The sequence below is a fragment of the Euphorbia lathyris genome, chromosome 2 (assembly GCF_963576675.1).
Source record: "Euphorbia lathyris chromosome 2, ddEupLath1.1, whole genome shotgun sequence".
NCBI lineage: Eukaryota > Viridiplantae > Streptophyta > Magnoliopsida > Malpighiales > Euphorbiaceae > Euphorbia > Euphorbia lathyris.
In genome coordinates, this window is record NC_088911.1 from 97,988,619 (window position 1) to 98,016,072 (window position 27,454).

General features: G+C 36.6%; 2 protein-coding genes across 2 annotated transcripts; one reads left to right on the top strand and one right to left on the bottom strand.

Moving 5' to 3' along the window:
- The first annotated feature begins 9,848 nt into the window (after positions 1–9,848).
- On the top strand, positions 9,849–12,913 carry LOC136219090 (autophagy-related protein 8C-like). The gene is made up of 5 exons (XM_066006321.1): positions 9,849–10,008; positions 11,056–11,111; positions 11,230–11,282; positions 12,367–12,485; positions 12,571–12,913. Exons 1-5 carry the CDS (start codon positions 9,972–9,974, stop codon positions 12,666–12,668), a joined length of 363 nt encoding a protein of 120 aa, XP_065862393.1. The 5' UTR covers positions 9,849–9,971; the 3' UTR covers positions 12,669–12,913.
- A 6,349-nt stretch (positions 12,914–19,262) lies between these two features.
- LOC136220756 (putative germin-like protein 2-1) lies at positions 19,263–19,907 on the bottom strand. Its single transcript, XM_066008542.1, has one exon. It carries the CDS (start codon positions 19,905–19,907, stop codon positions 19,263–19,265), a length of 645 nt encoding a protein of 214 aa, XP_065864614.1.
- Positions 19,908–27,454: the final 7,547 nt, after the last annotated feature.

The window sequence follows — 27,454 nt, forward strand, 5'->3', positions numbered from 1 at the left end:
TCGAGGCATTGCCAACACCGCTTCCGGTGTTTCATAGGAGGGCGAGTCCGGTGTTTGTTCCGCAAGCATCCATACTATATACTCTTTGATAAACCTCTTCGTCATCGCGGCCCAATCGCGCTTAACATGCATTGGGAGAGACATATACCACATCAGCGGCTCCCCCATCAGTGAGTTGCAAAACAGACTGCTGATCTCTTCTTCCTTAAAACCCAAAGGCCCCATGGCCGACAAGTAGAAGTGAAGGTGTTCCATCGGATCCTTGTTGCCATTATACTTACTGACCCTCGGTAGCGGACGCTTGATAGGCCCAATCTGCATCGCAAAGCGCTCTGCGGTCCTATCCTTAGCTCTCTTGTACTTTTCTAGGAATAGATCAGACAGTCGTTCCCAATCATGCTTGTAGGAGTCGGGCAACGAGTGGAACCATCCCAAAGGCTCGCCTACTAGCGAATGGTGGAACCACTGAGCAATCTCGTCCACCCCGAAAGATTTAACAAACATATCGTGCATATATTCACGCAAGTGCACATCGGGATTCTCTCCTCCACTGAATAAACTCAATTCTGGCACAATAGACCGAGACGATCCTTCTCCGGTCTCTTCAGCACTATCTTCATCATACGGTGCTCCACCATCCAACCCCTCATCTATGGGTTCGCCCTCCGGTTCCTTGCCAAGGAAGGACACATATAGACCATTTCCTACATTGCTCTTTCCAACAACTCCTCTTCATTTTCCCCGAAGGATTCCACCACCATGCTTTCTTTCAGCCCGACTCCGATCATGCTCACCCTATGATTAGGCAGCGGATTGCGCCTAGTGGAAGGGTTTGTCGACGAAGGATCAGCTATCTTCTTCTCCTCAATCAAATCTTGGATCTCGTGCTTCAACCTCTCACAGTTTTCAATAGTATGCCCATAACCGCTGTGGAATTCACAGTATCCCCTAGCTTGTATCTGCGGAGACGGTGGAGCTTTGTTATAAGGAGTAAGAGCTTTCAACAACCCCTTTTTCTGCAATCGTTCGAAAACTTTTGCGTAGGTCTGATCAAATTTGGCGAACTGCCTCTTCTCGATAGCATTAAGATCAAGCACTTTCACTGCGGCAGATTCTGCACTCGCACTTGGCCCTCCGGCACTATATCCAGACTTCGTCCACTTGGTATAAGCTTTCTTCGGCTCTCCGTCTCCCTCAACTGTCAAGGCGCAGCTATACATCTGATTGAAATCGGTAAAAGGCATATACCGCAGCTCATTCTTAATATACGGCAATGTGTTACCCACTACCATTCGGATCTGATCCTGCTCAAGTGGCTTCTGCTTCATAACTGCCGCCTTGGCTCTCCACCTCCTCACAAAATCGGAAAAAGACTCATTAGCTTGTTGCTTAGTGCTTTCCAGTTCCTTTAGAGTAACCTCAAGCATAGTGTTGAAACTATACTGAGCGATGAATGATTTCGCCAATTCCTTCCAATCTCTCTTCGTCACCATCGGCAACGCATGAAACCATATGAGGGCAGTGCCCTCCAGATAAGTATTAAACAGCCCCAGGATTTGATCCTCAGTCAGGATCGTGTGCTTCATTACTGCGACATACTGATTCATGTGGGCGGTAGGATCCCCAGTCCCGTCAAACTTTTTCATGTCAGGAAGTCGAAACTTCAAAGGCAAAGCAGTTGCCGACAAACAATTCTTCAAATTATAAAAGTATTGACTTCCAGAACTTCCCCCGTGCAGATCCTGCACCTCCTGAGTGATGTGCTGCTTCCACTCCTCTTCCTTAGCCTTCTCTTTCTCGAGCTGTTTCCGGATATAGTCCTGATAGTCATCCTCGTTCCCAAAGCGGGGACCAGTGTTCACTTCATTCTCAGCACGCTTACTACCACTCTTGTTATCCTTCAATGCCAGCTCAGCTAGTTGGGCCAAAATTACGGCCAACTGATCGTTAATGTTGTTCACAGAGTTTTCTAACTCGGCCACCTTTTTGTCGGTCGCAGACATACTGACAGAAGACTGAGTATACTCGGACGAAGATGATTCAGAAGCCACAATTGCCGATTCGGAACTGTCAATCTGTAGCTGATCAAACTGCCTGACTAGCTGGTTACTCTCGCAAAACCACAACCGCTTAATGATTTAGTCTGCGCGAACGGTCATCCATTAGCATGTATGCATGATTTTATATGCATGATTCGTGGTGTGTGCGTTTATTTATTTACGGATATATAAGATAAGAAGAACAAACGTCAGTCTAATTACACGTATCACAGCATCTCTCTTCCACCCTTATTCCTCCACACACTCGATGGTCTCAGTCTCTTTCCTAGGATTTTGGTTTGGGGCTCACATTGCGATCCGAGGGACGCGTGATGCCGTCGATTATTGCGGAAAAGTAAATCATCCATCAAGCAATACAATTCGTTTTAACGTATCAGCGTTCAGTGACTAAGACATCGACCACACGGATTATCCTTTTGAATAACTCATCTTTTGTTATTTCGCGAGACGCATTAGTTCGGGTTTTGAATCCCTTTTGAGCGTATCTCGTATTTAGACGCGGTACGAGTTATTCTTTTGGTTCAATCATTCGTTATTGACAATGACCCGTTCCTTTTTATTCGCGTGGGTTCGTGTCTCGATTTTTGGATTACAACGAGATCTTTTTGGATCTATCGAGAGACGTAACCACGTGTTTATTTAGTGATGAAATCACTTTTTATTTTAGGGAACAGACTCATCACGTAACATGTTTGTTTTTAGCGTTAAGAATTCGTTTGCTCGTTTCGGCTACGTAAAAAGACGGCGAGTCTTATTTGAGCGCATGATAATCTTTCGGCTAATAACAACTCTTTATTTCTTCCAATTTACGGGATATATCATCCTAGCGTGGTTATAGAAAATCAACGTTTCGTTTAATCGCATGCTTATTCGAAGCAGGGATATTACCGTTCTTTTTCATTTAGGCGCGAGTTAAGCAAACATGCAGATCGGGCCATATTTCTTGTAGTTTTGGTAACGGTCGAAATGATCGAGCCATTAGTCAAACCCACAGTCTCATCCATATGGTGCAATCATGTGGTTTAGGTTAATTCGGCTTTATGATTTTAAACGGCGTACATACCGGCTCGAGGCACGTATTTAACGACATTGGTTCCTTTTCTTTAACTACTCTCGGGATTGACATATATCGTAGATACAGAATGATTTTGGTCGTTTCATTTTCTTTTATTTTCTTAGTCACTTTCGCGAATACGTCCATTTCTCTTAAGAACAACACAAGGCGTAACGTAAGAGTTCGTTTTTCATTCAGAAGGGACGGGCCACGTTTATGAACCTCTTTACGTTACAACGGGGTCGTTCGAAACAGAAATGTTCTTTGTTTTCGTTTTGTCATAATCTCGTTTTATCCCAACTTATTTAAAGAATGTGAATAACGACTACTGTTAATATAGTCTTTTGAATCGAGATATAACTATCCTTAATACCAAACCGATTCATACTAATACGTGCTTACGTCATAACGCATTTCCTGAACATGTGCCTTCTTCGGGACACGGAAAGGGACCAGGCGGGTCGCACAAGTTCATTCGTACGAGATGACTAAGTCGTCTTTAGTTCGAATTGTTTCGATGTTTTGGGGTAGTTTGTACATCGGTTTAAGAGTATATATTAACGTATCGTTTCATTTTCTTTACATATTTTAGGATTAGACACGTATCATGGCAATTTGAAAACAGGAACTGATTCATTCATCACATCAAAAATGGTAATGGGTAATCCTATGGCAACTTCTAAAGCTACTATATGCTGACACGGCTGATCGCGGGACCTCACAAGACCGCACAAATTCGCTTCTAACGAATGGATGGGGACCTTTTGGCGCCTTACTGTAAGGGGGAACTTACACTAGCCTCTTTCGAGCGACGAATGGACTCTCGCTAGAGGTTTCGCGGAAATTACCCAAAAGGTTTGCAATAATGCTTATGAATGCATACGAAAAGAAATAATACGATATGTCCCTGTTAAGGGCTTAATACACGCCTTCCGGAATCAAATTTCTCGCTTCCCCAGCAGAGTCGCCACTTGTTAGACGAGGTGCCGCGGCCTAATCTCCCGGGCGAACCGGGGGGTGGACACCTCATGGCGACGTAAGCGGTGATTGGCGCCGAAAGCAACCAATCGTGGAATCAAGCTGCTCGGCAGGACCGGAGCTCGGAGTATGGAAGAGTCGCCACCCACGAATGGGAAAATGAACACCGATCCCTTGCGGGAGACCGGTGAGGGTTCGGGAAACTTAGGTACGAGCCGAGAAGGCTAGCTCCTTTCCGGAGAAAGGCTACTAGGCACCCCGACATCGCCCAGTTATGAACCACCGGCCTCCTACTCAGCGTGTTAGGCGATAACGGACTAATCGCATATTTCTTTAAGTTTGAAATTCATTTGAAACCTTTTCTTTCTCGTTTTGAAAACCGTTTTGAGCACATATTATTAAAAGCCACTTTGGTAAAGAATCACCCATTTACATCAATTCAAAATACATAAGAGAGAGAAGGGGAGAAGGAAGAATTGATTTATTTACCGTGTGATTTATGCTTCATATTATACACTAACTCTAAACTAATCTCGTTCTCCAAAACAAGTTTATTTACATGGTCCGTACCTTAATCGCCGTTGGAACGATTTAGGTACGTTTCAAAAACCCCGTTAATGACGTTCACTCGAATCGCCGTTGGAACCACTCGAGCGTTTTGAAAACATTTGAGCAAACATTTTAATCTAAAAGCGTGATTAGGAATACAAGTCAATTTATTTTGTACAAAAAAACATTTAGTTAAGAAAACGACTCAAAACTCTATTATTTATAATGAAAACGATTTTAATTACAAGGTTCGCTTAATCCGTCGTTGGAACGAATTAAGGTTTATACACGTGATGTTTTAGGAAACGATTTAAAGTGATGCGAAAACCTTTTATTTAATTTAGGAACTTCTAGAAAACCTAAGTTTAAATAAGCAAATTAAACTCTCTTTTTGTGGTTTATTTTCCTTTTTTTACTCAATTGAACCCTACTTGAATGTATGTACAAGAATGAACCATTTGAATCCCCAAGATTTACCAAATAAAACAAACTTGAAATATGTACATTTTATCTAAAAAATGAGGTGAATATACATATATACATATATACATTTTATCTAAAAATAAGGATATAATTTAAAAGACAAGTAAAGATACTAGATATAAGTATAATAATGATAACACAAAATACTAAGTATAATACATTTTTATCCTACAAAAAAACATATGAAAATAATGGGCCAAATCCATAAATGGAGAATAATATTTATCTCAAAATAGTTTTATAGAATAAATATGTAAAAAAAAATAACTTTCATTCTAAATAATAGCTAATATAGTTCAAATGAGTCAAAACTATATATATATACCTATATACTACTTTATAAAACTAGACCAAAACAAATTAAATCTCAAAATGAAGTAAGTAGCTACATAATATATAATTAGTAGTTATGTAACTCAAAAATAACTTTAACCAATATATTACCTAATTATATGCATGTATATAAGAGATTAAATATAAAAAAATGAAAAAAATGGATTTAAGAGGTGATTTTCGGTTTCCAGCAGATTACCGACGGAAAATCCGTCGCCAATCTGCTATTAGTGACAGAAAAGGTAGAATTACAGCAGCAGTCCAAAACTTTCCAGATTTATTCAAACACCTTAAATTAGATCTATTCTATCGTTTAGGGTCCCCGAACTACCAAAATTGGATCGTAGTCTATAACGGAGATCCCTAAACGATGTTTTTTATTTAAAACGTTATTTAGAAAAAATTTAAAAACTTATAATTACAATGTTTTTTAATCCCGAACTACCTTTGAATCGGATCACGGTTCGTATTGGGATATTAAAACGAGGTTTTTATTTCAAAACAAAACCGAACGTTTATTTAACACGTGACGAAAATTAAATAAATACGTAATAATAAATAAAACGTGATAAATAAATAGCTAAATAAATAAAAAACTATAACATAAAAATAAATAAATAAGGAAAAATAAATTAAATTAAATAAAATAAAACGAGTCTAGTCTTCGGATAATACCTTAAGATCGGTATCTGACAGTCGAAGTCGGTTGATTCCACGAGTTGTGATTTTCCGGTATTTTTGTGTTTTTGATAAAATATTCAACTTTAGAAAATTTGGATTTTTTTAGGAAAAAAAAAATATTTTCCCCAAAAATTGACTTTCTCTCTCTAAAAATTTCTAGAGTGAGAAAGCTCCAAAAATCCTCCCTCCTTCAAAATGCATGGGGATCCGTGCCTTAAATAGGCAACGGATCCTGGAAGCTTTGGGCGACGCCCAAATAAAATTGGGCGTCGCCCAAAGCCGGTTGGACGAACGCCCAACCTAGTTAGGCGGACGCCCAACATTAGTTGGGCGAACGCCCAACTATCATTGGGCGTACGCCCAACGAGCGTTGGACGTCCGCCCAACGGCTGCCGGGCGCGCTCGCCCAACGGCCGTCGGGCGTGCGCCCCGCGCTGTCGGACGCGCGCGCCCAACGGTCGTCGAGCGCGCGCTCCGCACTGCCGGGCGTGCACGTCCAGCAGACGTCGAGCGTGCGCCCCGCGCTGCCGGGCGTGCGTCCAACTGTCGTCGGACATGCGTCGGCTGCCGCTAGGCGCTCGCGCCACGTCGCTGAGCACTCGCGAGCCGTCCACTTGACGACCGCGACTCCCATCAACTTTTCCTTTCTTTTTTTATTATATATTTTTTCTTCTCTTTTTTAAAATTTCCGGAACCAACCGCTTCGACCGTCTTGTTACAGGTTTTCGTCACAGGTCCTCCGACTCGGTGTCTACACCAGCGTTTCAGTATCTAACGAGCACAAACTGCAATGAGAAACAACTTGATAGCCGCGCAACTGAAGCTGATCATGTGTCGGCAAATACCCAAGATAAGCCCGCCATCCAATAAGCGAGTGTGTAGGAGGAACACTCTGACACCTTAATAAACGACTCCAAGGCTGTTGAGTAGGAGGAGACTAAGCCAAGCGTACATGAGTTTAACAGTTAGTACCCCACTCGTAGCTGGCTTCCAAACACATATATCAACATCGTCCCTACCCCACCTAATATTCCGTAATCTATTCTCCACTTCCGTAGGTAACCTTGGCAGATTATGCCAATTATTACCATGCAAATAATCCTCCACCAAATCAAAACAACGACGTTGTTGACTAGCAGATAGGCCAACATGTGTAGCCAGCGAAGGACACATCCAAGTCCCATTCCAAAAATTAAGTTCAGAGTGCTGACCAATCCACCAAAAACAGTGATGCTCAACTTCAGAATAAATAGATTTTATCGAGCCCCAAATAGAAAAATTCATGATATAATGTCGCGACTGTCCCGTTGTATTGAGAAAATGAGTTCTAAGTAAGTTAAAGCAGAAAGACTTTTCCAGAAGAAGACCCCAAGCAATCTTTTCATTCAACGCCTTGTTTAGAATAGACAGATTCTTGATTCCAAGACCTCCATCCTTGAAGATTTGACAACAAATTTTCCAATTAAAATATGAGATTTTATCTAATTGAAAATTAGAAGTTGAGTCTTTCTCTTCTCTTTCTCAAGTGTGCACCCTCTAGTCTAAAATGGGTGATTTTGGTTTTTGATGAATTAGGTTAATTATCTAATTGGTTAAAAACAAAATTAAATGAATTAAAATTGTTTTAATTCTACCCTAGGTATAAATAGAAAATAACAGTATTATTAACCATAATCTAATCATTATTCAACATAATTCATTCAATGTATTATTATTCTCTAGGAGAATTCAAGAACCCTAGCCATTATCTTTAAGCAAGAACTCCGATGGATTGATTCTGAGGGAGATTCGAAGGTGTTAGTACACTAGCAATCTAACCTAAAGACTTTTAGCATGTGTGAGGTTAGACAGAGTTTGCTTGACAGCTCCTAATCTCGTTTAGAGGCTCGTTCAAAGGCGTTCTTCAGTGAAAGGGAAATTATTTTTGCCATTACTTGATGCATGTGATCCTTAGGATTAGGTTTTTGTTAAAATAATTTTTATTCCACCTCCTTTTAACATTCAAAGAAAAACCCAATAAAAAGAGCCTATTTGATGTTACTAGGCTTCATGCAATCCCGAGGAGTAACTAAAAGAGAGTACCTTTGATAACGAACCGTCGATGTTCGAATTTTTGTATTTTAGTGTGATGTGGAAACATGTTTCATATGTTCATCATAGTTCAGAATGCTCCCGCTTGAACCAAGTTCTATATTCTCACTGGAGTCAGGGATTATACTACCACTTAAGGTGAGAACTAGATCATTCATAATGTTTTGAGGCACTAAATTATATTCTTATTCCTTAATGTTTCTCCCACTCGAATTGAGAGATCCTTTTGAATCTAATTCTTTATATAGAGTGAGATCTCGGTCAACTTCCCCTAATTTAGAGAACTCGTTATATAAAAAGATAACTTCCTGTGATTCAAATTCTAACACTTGCCCTTCATTGTTGTCTCCCTCTAGGACATACCGTTTTGATGCGTATTGGTATCTGCTAAATATAGTCTTTTACCTCTCAAACCTAGTTTCCCAAACTTACTCAAGGTATCATGAGAAAAACGATGCACCCCATGGTTTAAGATGACTTAAATTGGGTTTATGCCTAGTCCATAACTCATATGAGTGGAGGTGACAAAATTAGAGAGAACTTGGTTAAGGATATATTGTGTTGTGTGCGAGGAATCTTCCTAATGGGAAATGGGTTAGTTTTATTCACCCATCAGTGCCTAATCATATCGAGAAAAGTTTTATTTATCCTCTGAGTAACACCATTTTGTTGCAGCGTGCGCGAAATTGACAACAGATGTTTAATTCTTTTTCATCATATAAAGCTTTAATTCATTTAAAAAATATTTCTGAACATGTCCATTTCTGAAAGCTTTAGCCTTTCTATCTAATTGATTCTCAACTAGATTCATAAACTTTCTAAATATGTTTAAGGTTATAGGCTTATGAGATATCAAATAGACATGGACATACCTAATATAGGCATCAATGAAAGTGATGAAATAGTAGCCCTCATGTCTAGCCCTCACTTTTCAGATCACCAATATCTGAATGAATTAATTGCAAAGGATATTAAGTTCTAGTCGTTTTTCAAATGGTTTTCTAAACATTTCCCCTAGAGAATGATTCACAATGAGGTAGTTCGATTTTACTTAAACTACATAATAAAACCTCTTTTGCAGTGTTAGATAAAGGTAAAATTAATCTTATTTTGCAATGTTAGGAGTAAAATTATATAATTTCGTATGATTAGAAAGAAAATTTATTGTCTCTATTTTCCTATCAATGTACATATTTCCTACTTAATTTACGACACATAACATAATTATCCTACTTTAATTCTATTAACTATTATTAATTGTGGTTAACTTTAATAAGAGTATGATACGTATCAGAAATTGAGTGAGATACTAGTAATGTAATAGGAAAATTGATATACATTTGGATCAAATATACATCTCCTTAAAAACAATGAGGAAAATTTGAACCTCGTACAAAATTCAATAACTAATTTTTAAATAATAATAAACGAAGTAGCAAACGTTATGGTTTATATACAATACTAATAATACTAATAATAACGGAAGTAGCAAACGTTATGGTTGATGTTGGCGTCGGTAAAAGAAATACAATACAAATACTATACCTAATACCGGCACTGTACAAAGAATCCACAGTAAAAAGAAAGTTTTGGTCCTTTATTTTCTTTCCTTTTAAATTCACAATTCCTTCTTTTGATTCGAATCAATCTCTTCAAGGAACAAACCCTATTTATATCTGCTTTCTTCTCTCTCTTTTATTCCGTTTAATCGCAGCAAGGAAGGTACTTCTAATTCCAAAGCCATGGCCAAGAGCTCTTTCAAGTTGGAGCACCCCCTTGGTTCGCTCTCTTCACCCTTCCCTCTCTGTCTGTCTTTACTTTTCTGTCAATTGTTAATCGTCGATTCTTTCCCCCGAAATTGGGTGTTTTATGTGTTATATTATGGATTCTATAATGAGGTCTTGGTTCTTTGGGAAAATAGTGTTTTGATGATTTATAATTTTGCTATCAATTATTTATGTTCTTTTGTTTGATCATACTATTATTTTCTTTACCGGTTGATTACTGACGTCTGATCCGGTCCGGGTAATTGTGGTTTTTATTTTTGGGGGTGAATTGATTATTCGTCAGAGAATAATCATCAATTGGTGAGTGGAGTTTCTGAAATTTAAGGTGGTTAGCTAGGAATTGGTACTTCTTTAGAGTACATATAGAGAGGGGAATACTGGTAAAGGTTAAGCATTCTTCAATGCGGGAGAAGGCATTTAATCAGTTCAAGAGTTCTTAAAGCGTTCGTATTAAGCAAGACATGTGGAATGGGAAATTTTAATCTTTTCTTGGCCTTTCATGGCCGAGCATAAATCTTGACTAGAACAAAAACGCACTTTATCTTGTTGAAGTTAGTGTTCTATCAAGCTGAATTGTGCTTGTGAGAGTTCCCGTTGATGCCTAATTTTTAACATTGAGTTGTTGACTAATGATCAATTCAAATATGATTACGATTAGAAGTAGTAAATTTCTGTCTGACCTCTTCATCACAAAACTTATTGCTGCTTGATACATGTTGTAACAGTTTTACTTGTAAATTTTTTGTGTATGGTAGAAGATAATTGTTTCATCTGAGTCCTGGTCTTGTTTGTTATTATTCACTTGCCATGACAATTGTTACACCTGCACAACTAATTTTTGTGTGTCATGTAATTAATTGAGTTGATAGAACCCTTTCCTTTTATGAAGAATGCAAAACTATTTTGATATTTTAAGATGCCCTTGTACTATCCTTTCACTTTGCTGCTTTAAATATACATAATTATCTGAAACTTATTATTACTCAGCTTAAATTTTACTCTCTGATGATGGTTTTTGTTGATCTCCTTGTACCTGCAGAAAGGAGGCAGGCAGAATCAGCTCGCATCAGGGAGAAATATCCTGATAGAATACCAGTATGGAATTCGTACCTCACTTATCAATAACACAGCCTAAAACCTATTATGTTTGCTAGGTATCTTATGTGTCATGTTTTCCTTCAATTTTTTGTAAGCATTTTTCTATGCTTTGTAGGTTATTGTTGAGAGGGCTGACAGAAGTGACATACCTGACATCGACAAAAAGAAGTTAGTGATATTATCATTCCTTACTTTTGATTTTGTAATTTTGTTGACATTTTTCAATGGAAGAAGTAATCAACCAATGCACTTCCTCAGTCAGAGGAACTTGGGGTTTTCCTTGCACGATACTGTCTGATTGTGTTTTATTGTCTCGTTCTCATTACATGAGTATTCTTTGGGATTGCTGGTTGCCTATTTGAAAGCTGAACTATCAGTTATATTTGAAATTGTGCAATGAATTTGTACCAAGATATGTTGTAAACTGAACATGCAAAAAATAAAATAAAATTTGGAGAATCCAATGATAGTTAAGCCACCATGTAAGAAGGTGATTTTTCATGCGAGCCAGTAGCCTTTAGACACCTTACCACACATTTACAATGCCTAGTATCATATTTCGGATTAGTCATCATTCCTATACTCTTGCATATATCTTTCCAAGATCTGTGTGTATTGTGAGCAGGTAGTAATTGTAGAAGCCTTTATTTGGTAATGAAAATAAGATTGTGGATTTACAGAAACAAACAAAAAAAAAGCATCTAGATATCCTTTGAAATGAGGATATTTAGCTTGTTATTTATTAGCAGAATCTAATAGCTTTCTGTGAATCTGTCGTTATGGGGTAGTTATTAAAGGCGCACAGTCATTCAACTTGAAATCAATTTTTGTACTCAATGTAAGATTGGAAAAAAATTGAATAGTATGTAATGGCATATAGGGATGGAATATAATGGCGTCTTCCATTATTTAATGGCATATGACAGTCCTGTTTGGATACTGTAATGAAAAGCATTGTCTTAACAAAGAGAATGATGCTGCATTTCTTTTGTGGGATTGGTTATCTTTGATTCTCGACATACTGTAAAACAGATTTCTATATAGGTTATTTGTATGTTTAGGCAGTTGCAAAGTGAAGCTGTCAAGAAGATGCATGTCTTTTTGAGGGTTGATGCTACTGAATAAGGCTTAGCTTGCCATTTACATCATTACTGTCTGCATTTTGCTTTCATGTTTCTGGGTGACTTCTTTTACTTTTGGCAAGTGCATATTGCAGTATTCTAATTGCTTCTGGCATAATTATCTAATGTAGATATCTTGTTCCTGCTGACTTGACTGTCGGCCAGTTCGTCTATGTGGTCCGGAAGAGAATAAAGCTCAGTGCTGAGAAGGCAATATTCATCTTTGTCAAGAACATTTTGCCACCAACTGGTGTGTTATCCATTAATCACCTTTTCTTGTTATGTTATTTTCTTCATACAGTCCGTTGATTTGTCGATGGTTTCTGTTGTTACAGCTGCCATGATGTCTGCAATTTATGAGGAAAACAAAGATGAGGATGGATTCCTGTACATGACGTACAGTGGTGAGAACACATTCGGAGAGTTACTCTAAGTCCACTTTAAGTTATAGCTGAAGTCTTGTATTTAATAATTATTATGAGTTTAAGAAGACCGTGCTCAAAATGTAAATCCTTGGTCTTTCTTTAATTTCAAGTACTCGGCCTGTTTGAAGTAGTAATATATATTTATGTTTTGTTTTATATGGTTACTGGCATGATTGATGCTATTGTATGAAAACCCCTTAACACTTTGTTTGGGAGGGAGGTTTGAGAGTGATAATAAAGTAAGATTTAGTGACATGGAGTTGTACCTGGAAGGGTAATTTTGTTCAAAATCTCAACACTTCAAATTGGGGCTAGATTTCATGTTTATTGTGAGAGATGGATCTAAAAGCATAAGTATTCTCTTCCCCTTGCTGATTTGTATGTGGTACCATATGCATTTATTTTACTTATTTGAAACATTAACGCAATAAATGATCTCAAATAAAGATTCTTTTACGTGTTTCCATCTTCTCCACTAGTGAATGCATATTATTTGATGGGGTTTCCTCCATTATGGCTTTGTGCGTTTCTACTAATTTTTTAGAATTTTGGTTGTAATGAATTTAATTTTTAAGCTAGTTTCATTAAGATGGCGCAGAGCTAATATAAAGCTACTCTTCTTTGTATGCCTTTTTTTCTTAAAATTTGATTTATCCAGACTTCAATGAAATTATGTGGAAAATCGTAGTCTTTCAATTCCAACTAGTATTGTGCCCGCGTGTTGCGTGGGTGGATAAATTTTTTTTTATAAAAATTTAACATTTTAATATTTTTTAAATTTTATATCATTTACGTATAGTGATATTAATATTTTGTTTAAAAATAATTTAAATTTAGAAATTATAAATAAATTAACAAACATATCTTTATAATTGCTTGATAATATTTAGAAGTTATTGAAGTCATAATCTATTCCATGTTGACATGTTTGCAATGGTCATTCATTTTTGTATAATATTTTTTTTTTCTATATAATCTTTCAATTTAAAATATTTACACTTTGTGGTGATGTTTTTTTCAATCAAATTCTAGTTCTCCTCAAAATTTTTTTTTTCGTGTTTTCTAAAATCTTTGATAAATCCATTAATTTGAAATAAGTATGTATTTTCTTTTAAAATTTTATTTAATTATGTAGTAGTTTAGATGTTTAAATATTGTGTTATTTATTATATTTGTATTGGTTTTAATGCTATTTATTAAAGTTAAATGAATGGAATATGAATGGATCCTTACATATTTTTATCATTATATAATTTATTTTTGTTGGGATATTTTGTAAGTTTTTTTATTATATCCATTAAATACAAATATAATTTTTTCAGCTATATTAGTTTTAATGTTATTTTCTTTCTTATCCACATCACTTTTGGCAGTGTTTTTTAGAAAATGCTCTAATACTAATCAGTTCTAAAAATGTCACTATGGTCTCACAATTTATTATTTTATATATAATTTATTTTAGTTATAAATATTGCCATAAAGTTCTACCAATAATAGGCAACTAATGATAATTTGGAAGCAATTAAAATGATTTCTGAGAATCATTCTATGGGTCTTAACAGTCGCAACCTCATCAAAGCTATTAAAAGGCTTTGCTCCTCCTTTGAGTTCGTAGAGTTCAGACACATTTTTAGAGAGCAGAATCGTGTTGCTGATCGCTTGGCGGCGGCGGGCCATGAAGGGACGTTAGGCGTTACTACCCTTCCTGTTTCCCCTAGTTTCATCTCTCCTCTTCTCTTAGAAGATAGGATCTGGGTTAGCTTCCCTAGGCTAATTCCTGGGTAGTTTGTTGTTGTTCGTTTTTCTTTTCCTTTTCTACAAAAAAAAAAAAAATAGGCAACTAATCATTTTTTATATTAAAAAAAAATAAAGGTGCCAAAGGGGTGCAAAAAATTAGCAACATTGCCGGGTAATTAGATGGTCATAAAAGCTTGAATAATGTTTCTAAAAGATCACAAAAGTTTAATTTGTGTCAATAAAATCATTTAAGTTTGTTTTTGTCCCAATAAAGTTACTTTGGACTTTTTTCTTTCATTCTTTCACCGAAATTGCTCATGTGGCATCTCAACATCACGTCAGTGCCACTTAAATATTAAAAAAAATGTAACTACATATTTTTAATTGATAATCGATATGTCACGTAGGTTAATTTATGATCAAAATTTTAATTGACAATCCTTATTTACTTGAGTTAATTTGTGGTTAAATTTCTTTATTATTTCACATGGTGTTGAGACGTGTGATTAGATGTCACGTAATCAACTCTGATGAAAAATGATCGAAAAACATCCAAAATGATTTTATTGGGACAAAAACAAACTTACGTGATTTTATTAAGACAAATTAAACTTTTATGACATTTTAGGGACATTGTCCAAATTTTTGTGACCACTGACGCTAATTACCCCAACATTGTCATAATGATTTAGGCAACATTTATTTATCACTCCAATGCCAGACACTCTTTCAAGCTTGCTCCACCTCATCAAGCACCCCTTCAAACACCTTGCATTGGAGATACTCTCATAAGCCTTAAAAATGTAATTGAAGCAAATTGTAGGCACAATAAGAAAACTAAAGAAAAAAATGTTATAATTGAAAATTATATATTAATTACCCTAATTAGAATGCAAAATAAAAAGTAATTAGGAACAAATACTTTAGAAAAATTAAAACCAAAATAATATAGATAATTGAAATAAATGAAAAACTTAAAATATTGCTTCCATAGAATATCCCAACGTAATGAAGATGGAAAAAATTTAAAATCTGGGTATCAACTTTAAGTAAAAATGCATGAAAAAGATGAATTTTTTTTAGAATGAATTAGCCTCTAGCCTCGTAAAAAAACAAATCTTCATCGGATTTGAACTTAACTTGAGTACCAGGTAACATATAATAAAAGAAGAACTTCATTAATATCATAAAAGAAAAAGCAAATCTTCATCGGACTTGATTGAGTACCAGGTAATATATAATAAAAGAAGAATAAAATATATGTAAAAAAAATTCATAATCAAATTAAATATGTAACAGTAGACAAATAAAGGGAGGAAGTGAGAGAGTTAGAATTTGAAAAGCCCAAACATATAGGTAGTAATTAACATGCATTAAAGAATATCAAACCATTTTTTTTATCGGATTTTTACTTAATTTTTTTATTGAGTTTTAAATTGGTAATAAAATTACTCTTTTTCTTAAAATGACACATCATCAAAAACCCTTTAAAAACTAATCTTACATTTTCTCTTTGCTTCTAAAATTATATATAGTATAGATGTTGACTGGGTAAATCATCCTACGGTCCTCACTTTTATTTGCATCTCTCAATTTAGTTCTTAAATTTCATTGCCAAGTCAGGAAGTGGTACTCCTAATAAAATTCATAATCAATTAAGATTGAGTGTATGATTAAAATATTTTTCTGGTATAATTAGTTAAATTGATTTAATTAGTTAATTGGGATTTGGCACACGGTGGAATTGAAGAAGTTAGATTCTGTGGAAAGTAGATTTTGTTGGACGTATAGGAACAATTAAAAGAGGATGAGGGATTTTGTTGGACTGGAGGAACAATTAACACGAGGAAGAGGGACAATTATTATTAAGATGTGGAGACAATTGAACATATTTTCAGCGGATAGTAAAAAACGTGCAACATTGGAGATTTTCGGTAGTTTTGGAGGTGTCGCGATATGGTAGCAAGTGACCAGAATACAATCATAATTTTACGTTCTTACTGTCAATTTTTAGAGCATTCCGTTGGGCTACATGTGATTTTTTCAACCAGGAGCTACATAATACTAAACCACTACACCGAGCCGAGTGTAGTATGTACACTTTATTTTTTAGTGAATTTTTTGTTCAGTATTATAATAGTCATATAGATGATCTGCTACTATCTCAAGTTTCAAATGATTAGTGACAAATTTGTGGAGGTTCAATCACATGAACTTCGAAAAATTGCTCACGAGATTATCTTGAAAGGAATGTCTCTTGATGACAAGTTGTTATAATTGACAAGTTGCCTTCTTCTTGGAAGGATTTTAAAAATGCTCTCATGCATAAAACTAATAAATTTTCTCTGGCAATTGTGATCACTCGTCTCCGTATTGAGAAGGAAGCTCGAAAAGATGATAAAAAGAAGAGGTGTTTGTTGTCTCTAACAACACCAAGAGAATTACTGATGTCATGAGAACCAATCATAAAAAAATTTAAGAATCAGAACAACAAATAGAACCAAAACCGCAACAACAATAAGAATTAAAACCCTCAAAGGAATCAAAGTAGACCTCATCATCAGCCACCTAAGAATGACATTGCATTTTTCTACTTTAATTGTCAGGTTATATGGCATGTAAGTGTAAGAACATGTCAAACACTGCTCCTATTGTCAACCTGGCGGAAGAACTACCTGTAGTAGCACTTGTTAATTAGATCAACCTTTTTAGTGGATTAGATGGGTGGTGGATAGACACGGGTACCTCTCGTCATGATAAAAATATGTTTAAGACATATACAACTATGCTCGAGCATTAAAAAAAAGTGTCGTTGGGTGATTATCACACCATTATAGGAAGTTTTGGGTAAATCACGTCGATCTTTATAGAATCCATGACCTGAAGTTTTCTTTTCCCAAATAGGTCATTCTGCAAAATTAGACCTTTTAGTTGATTTTTTTTTATGTCGGAGAGGAGATTTGGAGTCCCTTAAGGTCTTTTGGATCTAACACTTACGACTTGGAGCCACAAGGGAGGTGAACCACTCCCCGTGCTTTTTTCTTTAGACGAGCGACTTAGCTTGTTTGCGTTCTTTCTCACATAAGCGATTGGGGGAAGTGGTCGTCCACGAAGGACTTCTTCTAGCTGCTCTAGCTATATGAAGATGAGATAGAGAGACCGCTTTATGCTATTTTTTTAAGCGATAGGGTTTTTATTGCGAGATCTTCCTCTCATTCCATCCCTCACATATTCCTGAGACATGTTTCTAATGACTGAGTGATCTGGGACTGGGACTGGGATTGAGTCTAGTAGAGCAAGCGATGGAGCTTTGATCTTTGGCCAACCGAATAACTTCCTCCACCACAACCAACTTTTCATTTAATTCGTCTACTACCGTGACTTGCTCGTTGATAACCGGTTGCATCGTATCCATGGCATAGAAGAGTTGTTTGGTGATCTAATCTATAAACTCTCTATCAGTAAGTACGAGGGAACCTAGAGTGCGACTGATACGTTGATTAATCTCTGGGTGATTTGGATGAAAAGGACTAGCTCGTTGTTGGCATTACCATTAGGGCCAAACTTTTGAGAGGAAGTAGATGTAATTGTCATTTTGTTGAGTTATGGTTATTTTTTTGGTCCACGTTCACTGCACCAATTTGATATTGTCGATTCTATTTATGAATATTCTAATGACCAATGTAGACCTTCTAACGCTTGAGATAAGATAGAGAAAAGGTCAGAGGGAGGTCATTGAAGGTAATCTCACTCTCATGGTAAAGTTAGACAAATATTGAGGTGAATACTGAACTATTTATATATAATTATCAAGAATGTTGTGAGAATCATAGATGTATTTTATAGGATGTCGTTGTCCTTCAACTCCTTGGATGACACCTAGACACATATTACGCAAGTCATATTCTACTCGTGGTGAATGTTCTAGAGTTCGGGCAAATCTAATAGGATGTAATTTGAATAGAAGTTTTCCGTTGGTCCACGTGTGAGAGGAAAAGAGGTATCCTCTTTAGTGAGATCACACAACTTTCATGACCTTATGGGATTGAATTGATAGTAATAAGAATGTTATGAGGAGAGATACAATATATGACTAGTCCAGCGCATAAATTTTTTGGAATATGTCTACCCAAATAATTCCTAAAGGACAAGTCCATCACTCATCTTCTATTTTATGAAACTTTGAAAAACTAGAATGAGAAACTTTATTCAATTTATTATATTTTTTTTTTCTTTCTCCTCCTCTTCCTTCTTGGTAAAAAAAACAAAAATATTTTTGGTATAGTTAATTTACAAAATTGAGCTTTATATGTATGGAATAATTTATAAAATCAGATTTTTAAAATTTTTTTAAATCGTTTGTCTTTTAAATAAATAGTCATAATAACAAACTTTGATGGAATATTAGTTTATAAACTTTACAAACCATAAATCTCTTTTAGCAAGTTTTTAAATCATGAGACTGTATTAAAAAAAAAAAAAAAAGTCAGGTTGCATTTTTTTTTTTACCCGACAATCATACAACTACTAGATGTTTATCTAAAGGTTTGATCTTTATTTTACTTTTTGTTCTGTAAAAAAATTAATTAAATTTTAATTTATAAAAAAAATAGAATATAAAAACTAAGCACTTAAACCTTAAAATACTGGAACCCACCCACCCTACCCTACCTGAGTCAATTTGAACTATACGGTGTTTGCTCTACAGGCACCCAAGAATAAAAATATTGGTATATTAATACTGCCAACTCAAGACATATAGTAAAAGTGGCCAAAATGGAAATATCATTGATAGATCATAACAATTACAATGGAGAATATAAAAAGCTAAAACAAAAACCAAAACCAGATGAATCTTAGATTGGCTAGAACTTAGCCTGGAGTCCAGCAATTACAGAGCTATCAAGCTGGAAAGCTTTTCCAAGAATATCAGCAGGAATATCAGGATTAGACCCAAAAACAGAATTAGCAATGGAAACAACACCAGGGTTTTGGCTACTGAGAGCAACAATAGCAACAGCATTCCAATGAGCAGTATTTCTCTGGTAATGAACCAAACCCACAGGAAACACAAAAACATCTCCTTTGTTAAGAACTTTAGTAATAAGCCTATTCTCAGGATTAGAAGTCACAAATCCAACTTCAATAGAGCCTTCCAAAACAGTAACAATCTCAGTAGCCCTAGGGTGAGTGTGGGGTGGGTTTATACCCAAAGGTGCAAAATCAATGCGAGCCATGGCTATGCCTAGTGTGTTTAGTCCTGGCAATTGGGTTACTGTAACTGGTGTCACTTTTGAACCTACTGGGTTTGATGTGTTGCCTGCCATATGAAGTCCGCTCCAGAAGAAATCATTTGCTGAAACTTGCTTTGGGTCTTTGCATGTCATTCCGTTTACGAAAACTGGCTTGGTTGGGTCAGCTACGCAGAAGTCCTGGAGAGGAGCATGATCGGATAACGCAAGAGTGAAAGTGAGTGCAATAAGCCCTAAGAAAACAATGTTGAAAGCCATTTGGATTTGAAGTTGTTTGAAGTAATGTTTAGAGAAGAAGAAGAGGTGTGATGTTGTGTCAATAGATTGTCTCGTTTTATAGAAGGAAGGAGATGAGTTAAATTTGAAGAGGCAGCCGTCCGGAGTGTTGAAGAATTCATAAATTGTAGTGTCCTGATATGGATGACAACAAGTGTTTTTATAACAATATGCAGAAGATGTAATCTCCATATGGACTTATATATGATTCATTGACTTGGTCTATTGGATTTAATAACCTTTTCTTTTCTCTTCTCTTCTCATGATCATGTTCCACGCGTCGATCATCTAATTAGTCACGTAAAGAATAAGGCCGTATAGAAAATTTATAGGTCCAGTTTAGACGTTTGAAATCAAGAATATATATTATGATTTTTTCCAATTAGTTTAGATGATTTTTAGCTGTCTGGATCCGCCTAAAATGCCTCGACAACGATAAACAAAATCGTTTATTATTGCTTTTTCTTTTTTTGCTTCTTATAATTCAATTTTAAAAATTCTCGCATAGTATTCATTAATTGTGTTTATTATTTTCAGATATTTTGATTTAATTGTATTCTTTACTTGTGTGTCATGATATGGTTTAAAACTTTAAGGACATTGTTTTATAGCTTTGGATGAATTATATTACATGTGAAAATTATTTTCTATTTGTTTGAGCTATTTCAATAATATTGTTTTTGAAATATTTTTTTTCGAAGAAATTGTTTTTAAAATGGTGATGTTTGTATATTTTTAAAAATATACGTTTTTTCTATATTAAATAATTTTATATTGTTAATTTTAGATAATATAATACATATTTTAATTAAATTTATTTAACAATTCGTTTATTAATAAATAAAAAATATAAATAATACAAATCTGATTAATCCTCAATTAATTATGAAAGTTGATCTATCCTATTGTCATCTAATATTTTTTTACTAACCTTGATTTTATTGCATTTTAATGTCTTAGATGTTCAACTAAAAAAAAATTCTTATCATATTATTCCTCAAAAAGAAACAAAAAAGTTTACTGCACATTTCTGTAACGGATTACATATATGTTTTACAATGAATTAAATATTGAAATAATAGCTTATATTAGTTGGGTAACTAATAATTGAGTGTGTTTTATTTCACACACTATGAACTCTGTCAGAAAACACATTCAATAATTGCTCAGTTTCGATTTATAAAGGAAGCCGAAAGGATTTTTTCAGTATACAAAAAACGAAAATAACACATCTATATATATAAAAGACAAAGGAGTTGTTGAGTTTAATAGTTTAGTGTCCATTTATTTCCATTTTTCGAAACTGCTTTTTACCTTTCAAGTCTAAACAGGAGACCAAAAGCGTTTGGTAATTCGAAACAACTGCTTTTTAGACAAAAATCAACTAATATCTACTCCCTATCCGTAATAGCATACATCAAACAGCTAACAGTAACATCAAACAACAAACAGAAACAGTTGAAACAAACGGATCCTTAGTGGAGCGAAAGGTGGAGACAAAACATGGTAGGTTTGAACAGGTTAGACCAATTATGGCAGATCGGTCAGACGGACGGTGACGGCACGCATGTATATTTGGTGGTCAAGCATCATGTAGGTACCCACCTTTTCACAAAAATGGAGTACATTAAGCTCGTGATCCTTCATTTTTTTGTTCATTAAGTTCATGGTAATTTATTTGTATACATTAAGTCTCTGATGATTTATTTTTTTTTTTGTCTCATTAAGCCTTTTATGACAAAAAAAAGAAGTAATTTTGAACATTTAATTCTGTTACAAATACGTTATTAATTTCACCTGTATTTGAAATTATTAAAAAATATATTTTTTATAGTTTGAATTAAGGTTTTTACAGTTTTCCTACAGTCAAATTACACATCCAAAACTGCATTCAACCAGTCAAAAAATACAAATTTCGAATGCAAGTGCAATGAATAACAGTATGTTAATCGAATTTTATGTTCAAAATTACTTCTTTTTTTTGTCATAAAGGGTTTAATAAGACCAAAAATAAATGATCAGAGGTTTAATGTATTTAAATAAAAGATCAAAGGCTTAATGAATCAAAAAATAAAAGATCAGGAGCCTAATGATTTTTTTTTTTGTGCCTCTTATTAATAAACTGAAGGCTATGTTACTTGGCCCAAATGAATTTATGAAAAAAGTTTTCAAATATTTAAATGAAGTGTAAAACATCTCACATTGCTTAAATAACACTTTGAAGTGCTATTTATAAAGAAGGTCTCATATACTTGAATGTGTTCTAAGGAGTACTCCACTTTTGTAAAAAGGTGGGTACCTACATGATGTTTGACCACCACATATACACTCGTGTCGCCACCGATCCGCCATAATCAGTCTGTTTTGTCTCCACCTTTTGCTCCACTAAACCATTAAACTCAACAACTCCTTTTTCTTTTATATATATAGCTCTGTTTTTTTCGTTTTTTTGTATATTGAAAAAATTCTTTCTGCTTCCTTTATAAATCGAAACTCAGCAATTACTGATTGTGTTTTATTTTCCAATTTCTTTTGTATTATATTCTTTTATTTGTATTCTTTTAAGGTAAGGGTTTATAAGGATGGAGGGCTTGTTTAAATTGGTTGTTTGTATTCTTAGTATTGTAGCTGAGTTATTATTAATTTTTTTTAATGAATTTTCTATTCTCCTTTGTATTATAGCTGAGTTATTTTTTTTTCATTCTTTTTAAGTATTTTCTATTCTACTTTACTTCATATACTTTTTTTTATTTATATTTAGATTAGGGCCAAATTGTACCCCAATATTTTGAAAAAAATATAGATTTGACCCTTATTATGTTTAAAGTATTTAATTTTATTTTTGAGGTTTTTTTTTTGTTTTGGGTATTTAATTTTGCTTTCTATTTATTGAAAATTAATTTAGATATTAAATTAGTTATTCAAATTGCTTTGAGTTTTCATACATTTTAGCCAAGTCATTACTAGTGAAAACATATTGGGAAAAAAATTAAGAACAATTTTTCATATATAAACACATTTCAATAGAAATCAAAGTCTCGAGTTCTTATTTAAAAAAAAAAATTCTTCGTGCAGTGGAGCTCCTCCGTGTTAGACAATTATGTTAATATTAGTAATGTAAATCAGCCACAGATTAAGGAATTATATTAGCTGTAAATTAGCTAGATTTTATAGCATTCACATTGTAATCTCATGTATAAATATCTCATTCCAAATCAATACAAGGCAAGGGATTCCAAAATAACATGGTATCAGTAGCTTAGGACTTTTCCTCTTCAACCCCAGCCGATTTTTTCCCTGCCACCTTCTTCTTCTTCTTCGTTTTCATATTCTTTCTTCTCTACCTCTAGTTTTTCAGTTGCCAATCATCATGGCTGCCCAAATTCCTACGCATCATGCTCTAACTCTCACCAATATTTCTTCAATCATTAAAGAACCATTAGATCAGAAAACATGCCAATATAACACCTGGGCAGAGCTGTTTAAAAATCATGCCAAGGCCTACCTCGTTCTTGATTATATCATCCCGTCCACCGATGACGGCTCGGAATTTTCCTCCTCCGTTACGAAAACTAAGAATCCTAGTCTCTGGAAACGGATAGATGCAATTGTTTTACAATGGCTATATGCGACTATAACACTGGACTTAGTTAATACCATTATTGGGAAAGAATTGACGGCGGCCAAGGCTTGGGAACGCTTGGAAGAATTGTCCGTTGATAACAAGCATTCCCGCGCACTGTATTTGCAGCAGGAATTTTCGAATGTTCGCATGGAAAACTTTCCCGATGCATCATCCTATTGTCAACATCTGAAAAATTTATCGGATCAATTGGATAATGTTGGCGCTCCGGTTGATAACGACAGACTTGTTCTACAATTGATTTCCGGACTTACTGAGGCATTTGAATCTGTTGGAAGCCAAATCCGGCAGGGAGAAACTCTTCCTCAATTCTACAAGGCGAGATCAATGATTGTACTTGAGGAATCAGCTCGTGCTAAGAAAATAGAGACCACCGTCAATTCAGCGGCTGTTTCCTTGGCCACCGCGAACTCCGACACCTCCCAGCCTCTCTTTCCCCCACCGGCAGCAAATTTCCGGCCCCAACATTCTCGTGGCGGCGGCGGTTCTTTCAATCGGAGCAGCGGCGGCGGTTTTCATCGTGGCGGCAGAACTAGAGGCCGACGTGGAAGGCAGGGACGTGGTGGTGGAGGTCGCTGGTTTCCTCGACCATACCAGCAACAATATGGGTCGTGGGGATTTGGAGCACCATGGGCTTCTCCATTTCCATGGGCTTCAGCCCCATGCCCATATCCCACTTTACCCTCACATGGACAGACCCGTCCATTTATGACTCCACCAGCCCACCCAACTCAGCAGGGTATTCTTGGAGCACGGCCCACTCAGCAGGCCCATCTGGCCCAGGACTCCTCTCCCACCAACATTGCTGCAGCGATGCACACACTGGCGATCACTCCGCCACCGGACCCGTGGCACATGGACACCGGCGCCACCGCTCATATGACGGCGGATGGAGGTATGCTCACTTCTTATTTAAATAAGAGCTCAAATCATACTATTGTAGTTGGAAATGGCAATTGTATTCCTATAGTCGGTCTTGGTAATTCGTCCTTAGCTAGCAACAATAAATCCCTGCACTTGAACAATATTTTGCATGCCCCCAAACTAGTTAAAAACCTTATATCCGTTAGAAAATTTACTGTCGATAATAACGTGTCTGTGGAATTTGATCCTTTTGGTTTCTCTGTGAAGGATTTGCGTACGGGGATGCTTATTATGAGATGTAATAGCACCGGTGATCTTTACCCAGTTACCGCCGATTCTTCATCTGGATTATCTTTTTCTTTTACTGCTTTGACTCCTACTATTTGGCACAATCGTTTGGGACACCCTGGGTCTCATATTTTGAATAATCTTAGAACAAACAATTTAATTTCTTGCAATAAATCTTTGGATAATTCAGTTTGTTCTTCATGTGTGTTTGGAAAGCAAATTAAATTGCCTTTCTATGATTCCTCTAATTTTTCAACCATGCCTTTTGATATTGTTCATAGTGATGTTTGGACGTCTCCTACAGTGAGTTCTGGCGGTTATCGTTATTATGTTTTATTTCTTGATGACTTTACAAATTTCCTTTGGACTTTTCCACTTACTGCTAAATCTCAAGTTTTCTCCACTTTTCTTACTTTTCGATCTCTCATTCGTACACAATTTGAACGCGATATAAAGACCTTTCAATCTGATAATGGTGGTGAATATAATAATGTTCAATTTCATGATTTTTGCAAATTAAATGGTATGCAATTTCGTTTTTCTTGTCCTCACACATCTCCTCAAAATGGAAAATCCGAACGAACCATTCGAACCATTAACGATATTGTTCGGACTTTACTTCACCACGCCTCCGTCCCTTCTAATTTTTGGCCACATGCTCTTGGTCATGCTACCTATCTTCTCAATGTCTTACCTCATCGCAACCTCAGCAACCTTTCTCCCACCAAAATTCTTTATCATCGTGATCCTAGTTATACTCATATCCGCACCTTCGGTTGTTTATGTTTTCCCCTTATTCCTTCCACTTCTCGTAATAAACTCCAAGCACGTTCTTTTCCTTGTGTCTTCTTAGGATTTCCACCCAACCACCGCGGTTACAAGTGCTATGACGTCTCTACACGCAAAATTGTTATTTCCCGACACGTTGTATTCGACGAAAGCCATTTCCCATTTGCTAAATCCTCACCTTTCCCTACTGCCATTTCGTCCACTCTCCCTACCCCTAATCCAGGCCCGTTATCTTCAACCCAAGCTGGCCCATATCTAATCCCACCTCAGCCTACTACAGATCCGGCCCAACACCAATCAGCGTCTCCACAGCCCAACCCGCCATCTCCCCAATGCCACCACCCTATCACGCCTGCCAGTCCACCTCCCAGCCCACCCGGACCAATTGACCAGCCCAGCCCCGCCCACTCACTCAGTCCGCCTGGGCCTCCACAACAGGCCCAACAGCCTAGCCCCTATCCTTCTCCTTCCACTAATGACACCCTCTCCCCTGAGCCTACTTCCCCCCCAATAATATCCACCCATCCCATGGTCACCCGAAGCCAAGCAGGAATTTTTAGGCCCATCCGTAAATTAAACCTCAACACTTCCACTCTTTCTCCATTACCCTTGAACCCTTCCCTCGCATTACGAGACCCAAATTGGAAAAGTGCCATGGCCGATGAATATAGAGCTCTTATTGAAAATAAGACGTGGGTCCTTGTACCCCGTCCTCCTAATGCTAACATTTTGCGTAGTTGGTGGATTTTCAGGCACAAATTTAATGCAGATGGTTCCTTTGCGCGCTATAAGGCTCGCCTTGTTGGCAATGGTGCTAATCAACTAGTTGGTGTAGATTGTGGCGAGACTTTCAGTCCAGTTGTTAAACCTGCAACGATCCGTGCCGTTCTCAACATTGCTCTATCCAAAAACTAGGGTCTCCACCAACTCGATGTTAAGAATGCTTTCCTTCACGGCAATCTCTCTGAGACAGTTTATATGCATCAGCCAATGGGGTTCAGAGATCACAACTATCCGAAACATGTTTGTCTCCTCCAAAAGTCACTGTATGGTTTGAAACAGGCTCCTCGGGCGTGGTACCAACGGTTTGCCTCTTTTCTTGCAACTTTGGGTTTCTCACATAGCAAGTCTGATCACTCGCTCTTTGTCTTTCATCGTGGGACCGAGACCGCCTATTTGCTCCTATATGTTGACGACATAGTCCTTACAGCTTCTTCTCCTGCTTTACGAGAGACTATCATCAGACACTTGAGCTCTGAGTTTGCTATGAAGGATTTAGGTCCATTAAGTTATTTTTTGGGTATCTCCATCACTCGCACCCCGGGATCACTTTTCTTATCTCAGAAGAAGTATGCAAATGAGATTCTTACAAAAGTCGGGCTCTCTTCCTCTAACTCTTGCACTACACCTGTTGACACCAAGCAGAAGCTCAGTCTCTCCTCTGGTTCACCTTATCATGATCCATCCGAGTATCGTAGTCTCGCCGGTGCATTACAGTATTTAACTCTGACTCGGCCAGATATTTCGTACGCAGTACAGCAGGTTTGTTTGTTCATGCATGCTCCTCGGACTCAGCACACGGCAGGCATCAAACGTATTCTCCGTTATGTTAAAGGAACTCTTGATTATGGGCTTCATCTCACAGCTTCTTCCCTTGATTCGTTAGTCTCTTATACTGATGCTGATTGGGGCGGATGTCCTGATACTCGCTGATCTACTTCCGGGTACTGTGTATTCCTTGGGGACAACCTCATATCCTGGTCTGCCAAGCGTCAGCCAACTCTTTCTCGCTCGAGTGCTGAAGCGGAATACCGCGGGGTCGCTAATGTTGTCTCAGAAACCTGTTGGATTCGGAATCTCCTTCTAGAGCTCCACCTGCCGATTCGGAAATCCACCTTGGTTTATTGTGACAATGTCAGTGCTGTTTATTTGTCCGGTAACCCGG

What these genes read in the sequence shown, in the direction of transcription:
- LOC136219090 (XM_066006321.1), top strand. Translation starts at nt 9,972, where the DNA reads ATGGCCAAGAGCTCTTTCAAGTTGGAGCACCCCCTTG. An exon ending in CAAGTTGGAGCACCCCCTTG is followed by an intron (nt 10,009 to 11,055) that starts GTTCGCTCTCTT and finishes TTGTACCTGCAG; the next exon opens with AAAGGAGGCAGGCAGAATCA. An exon ending in CCTGACATCGACAAAAAGAA is followed by an intron (nt 11,283 to 12,366) that starts GTTAGTGATATT and finishes TATCTAATGTAG; the next exon opens with ATATCTTGTTCCTGCTGACT.
- LOC136220756 (XM_066008542.1), bottom strand. Translation starts at nt 19,907, where the DNA reads ATGGCTTTCAACATTGTTTTCTTAGGGCTTATTGCACTCACTTTCACT.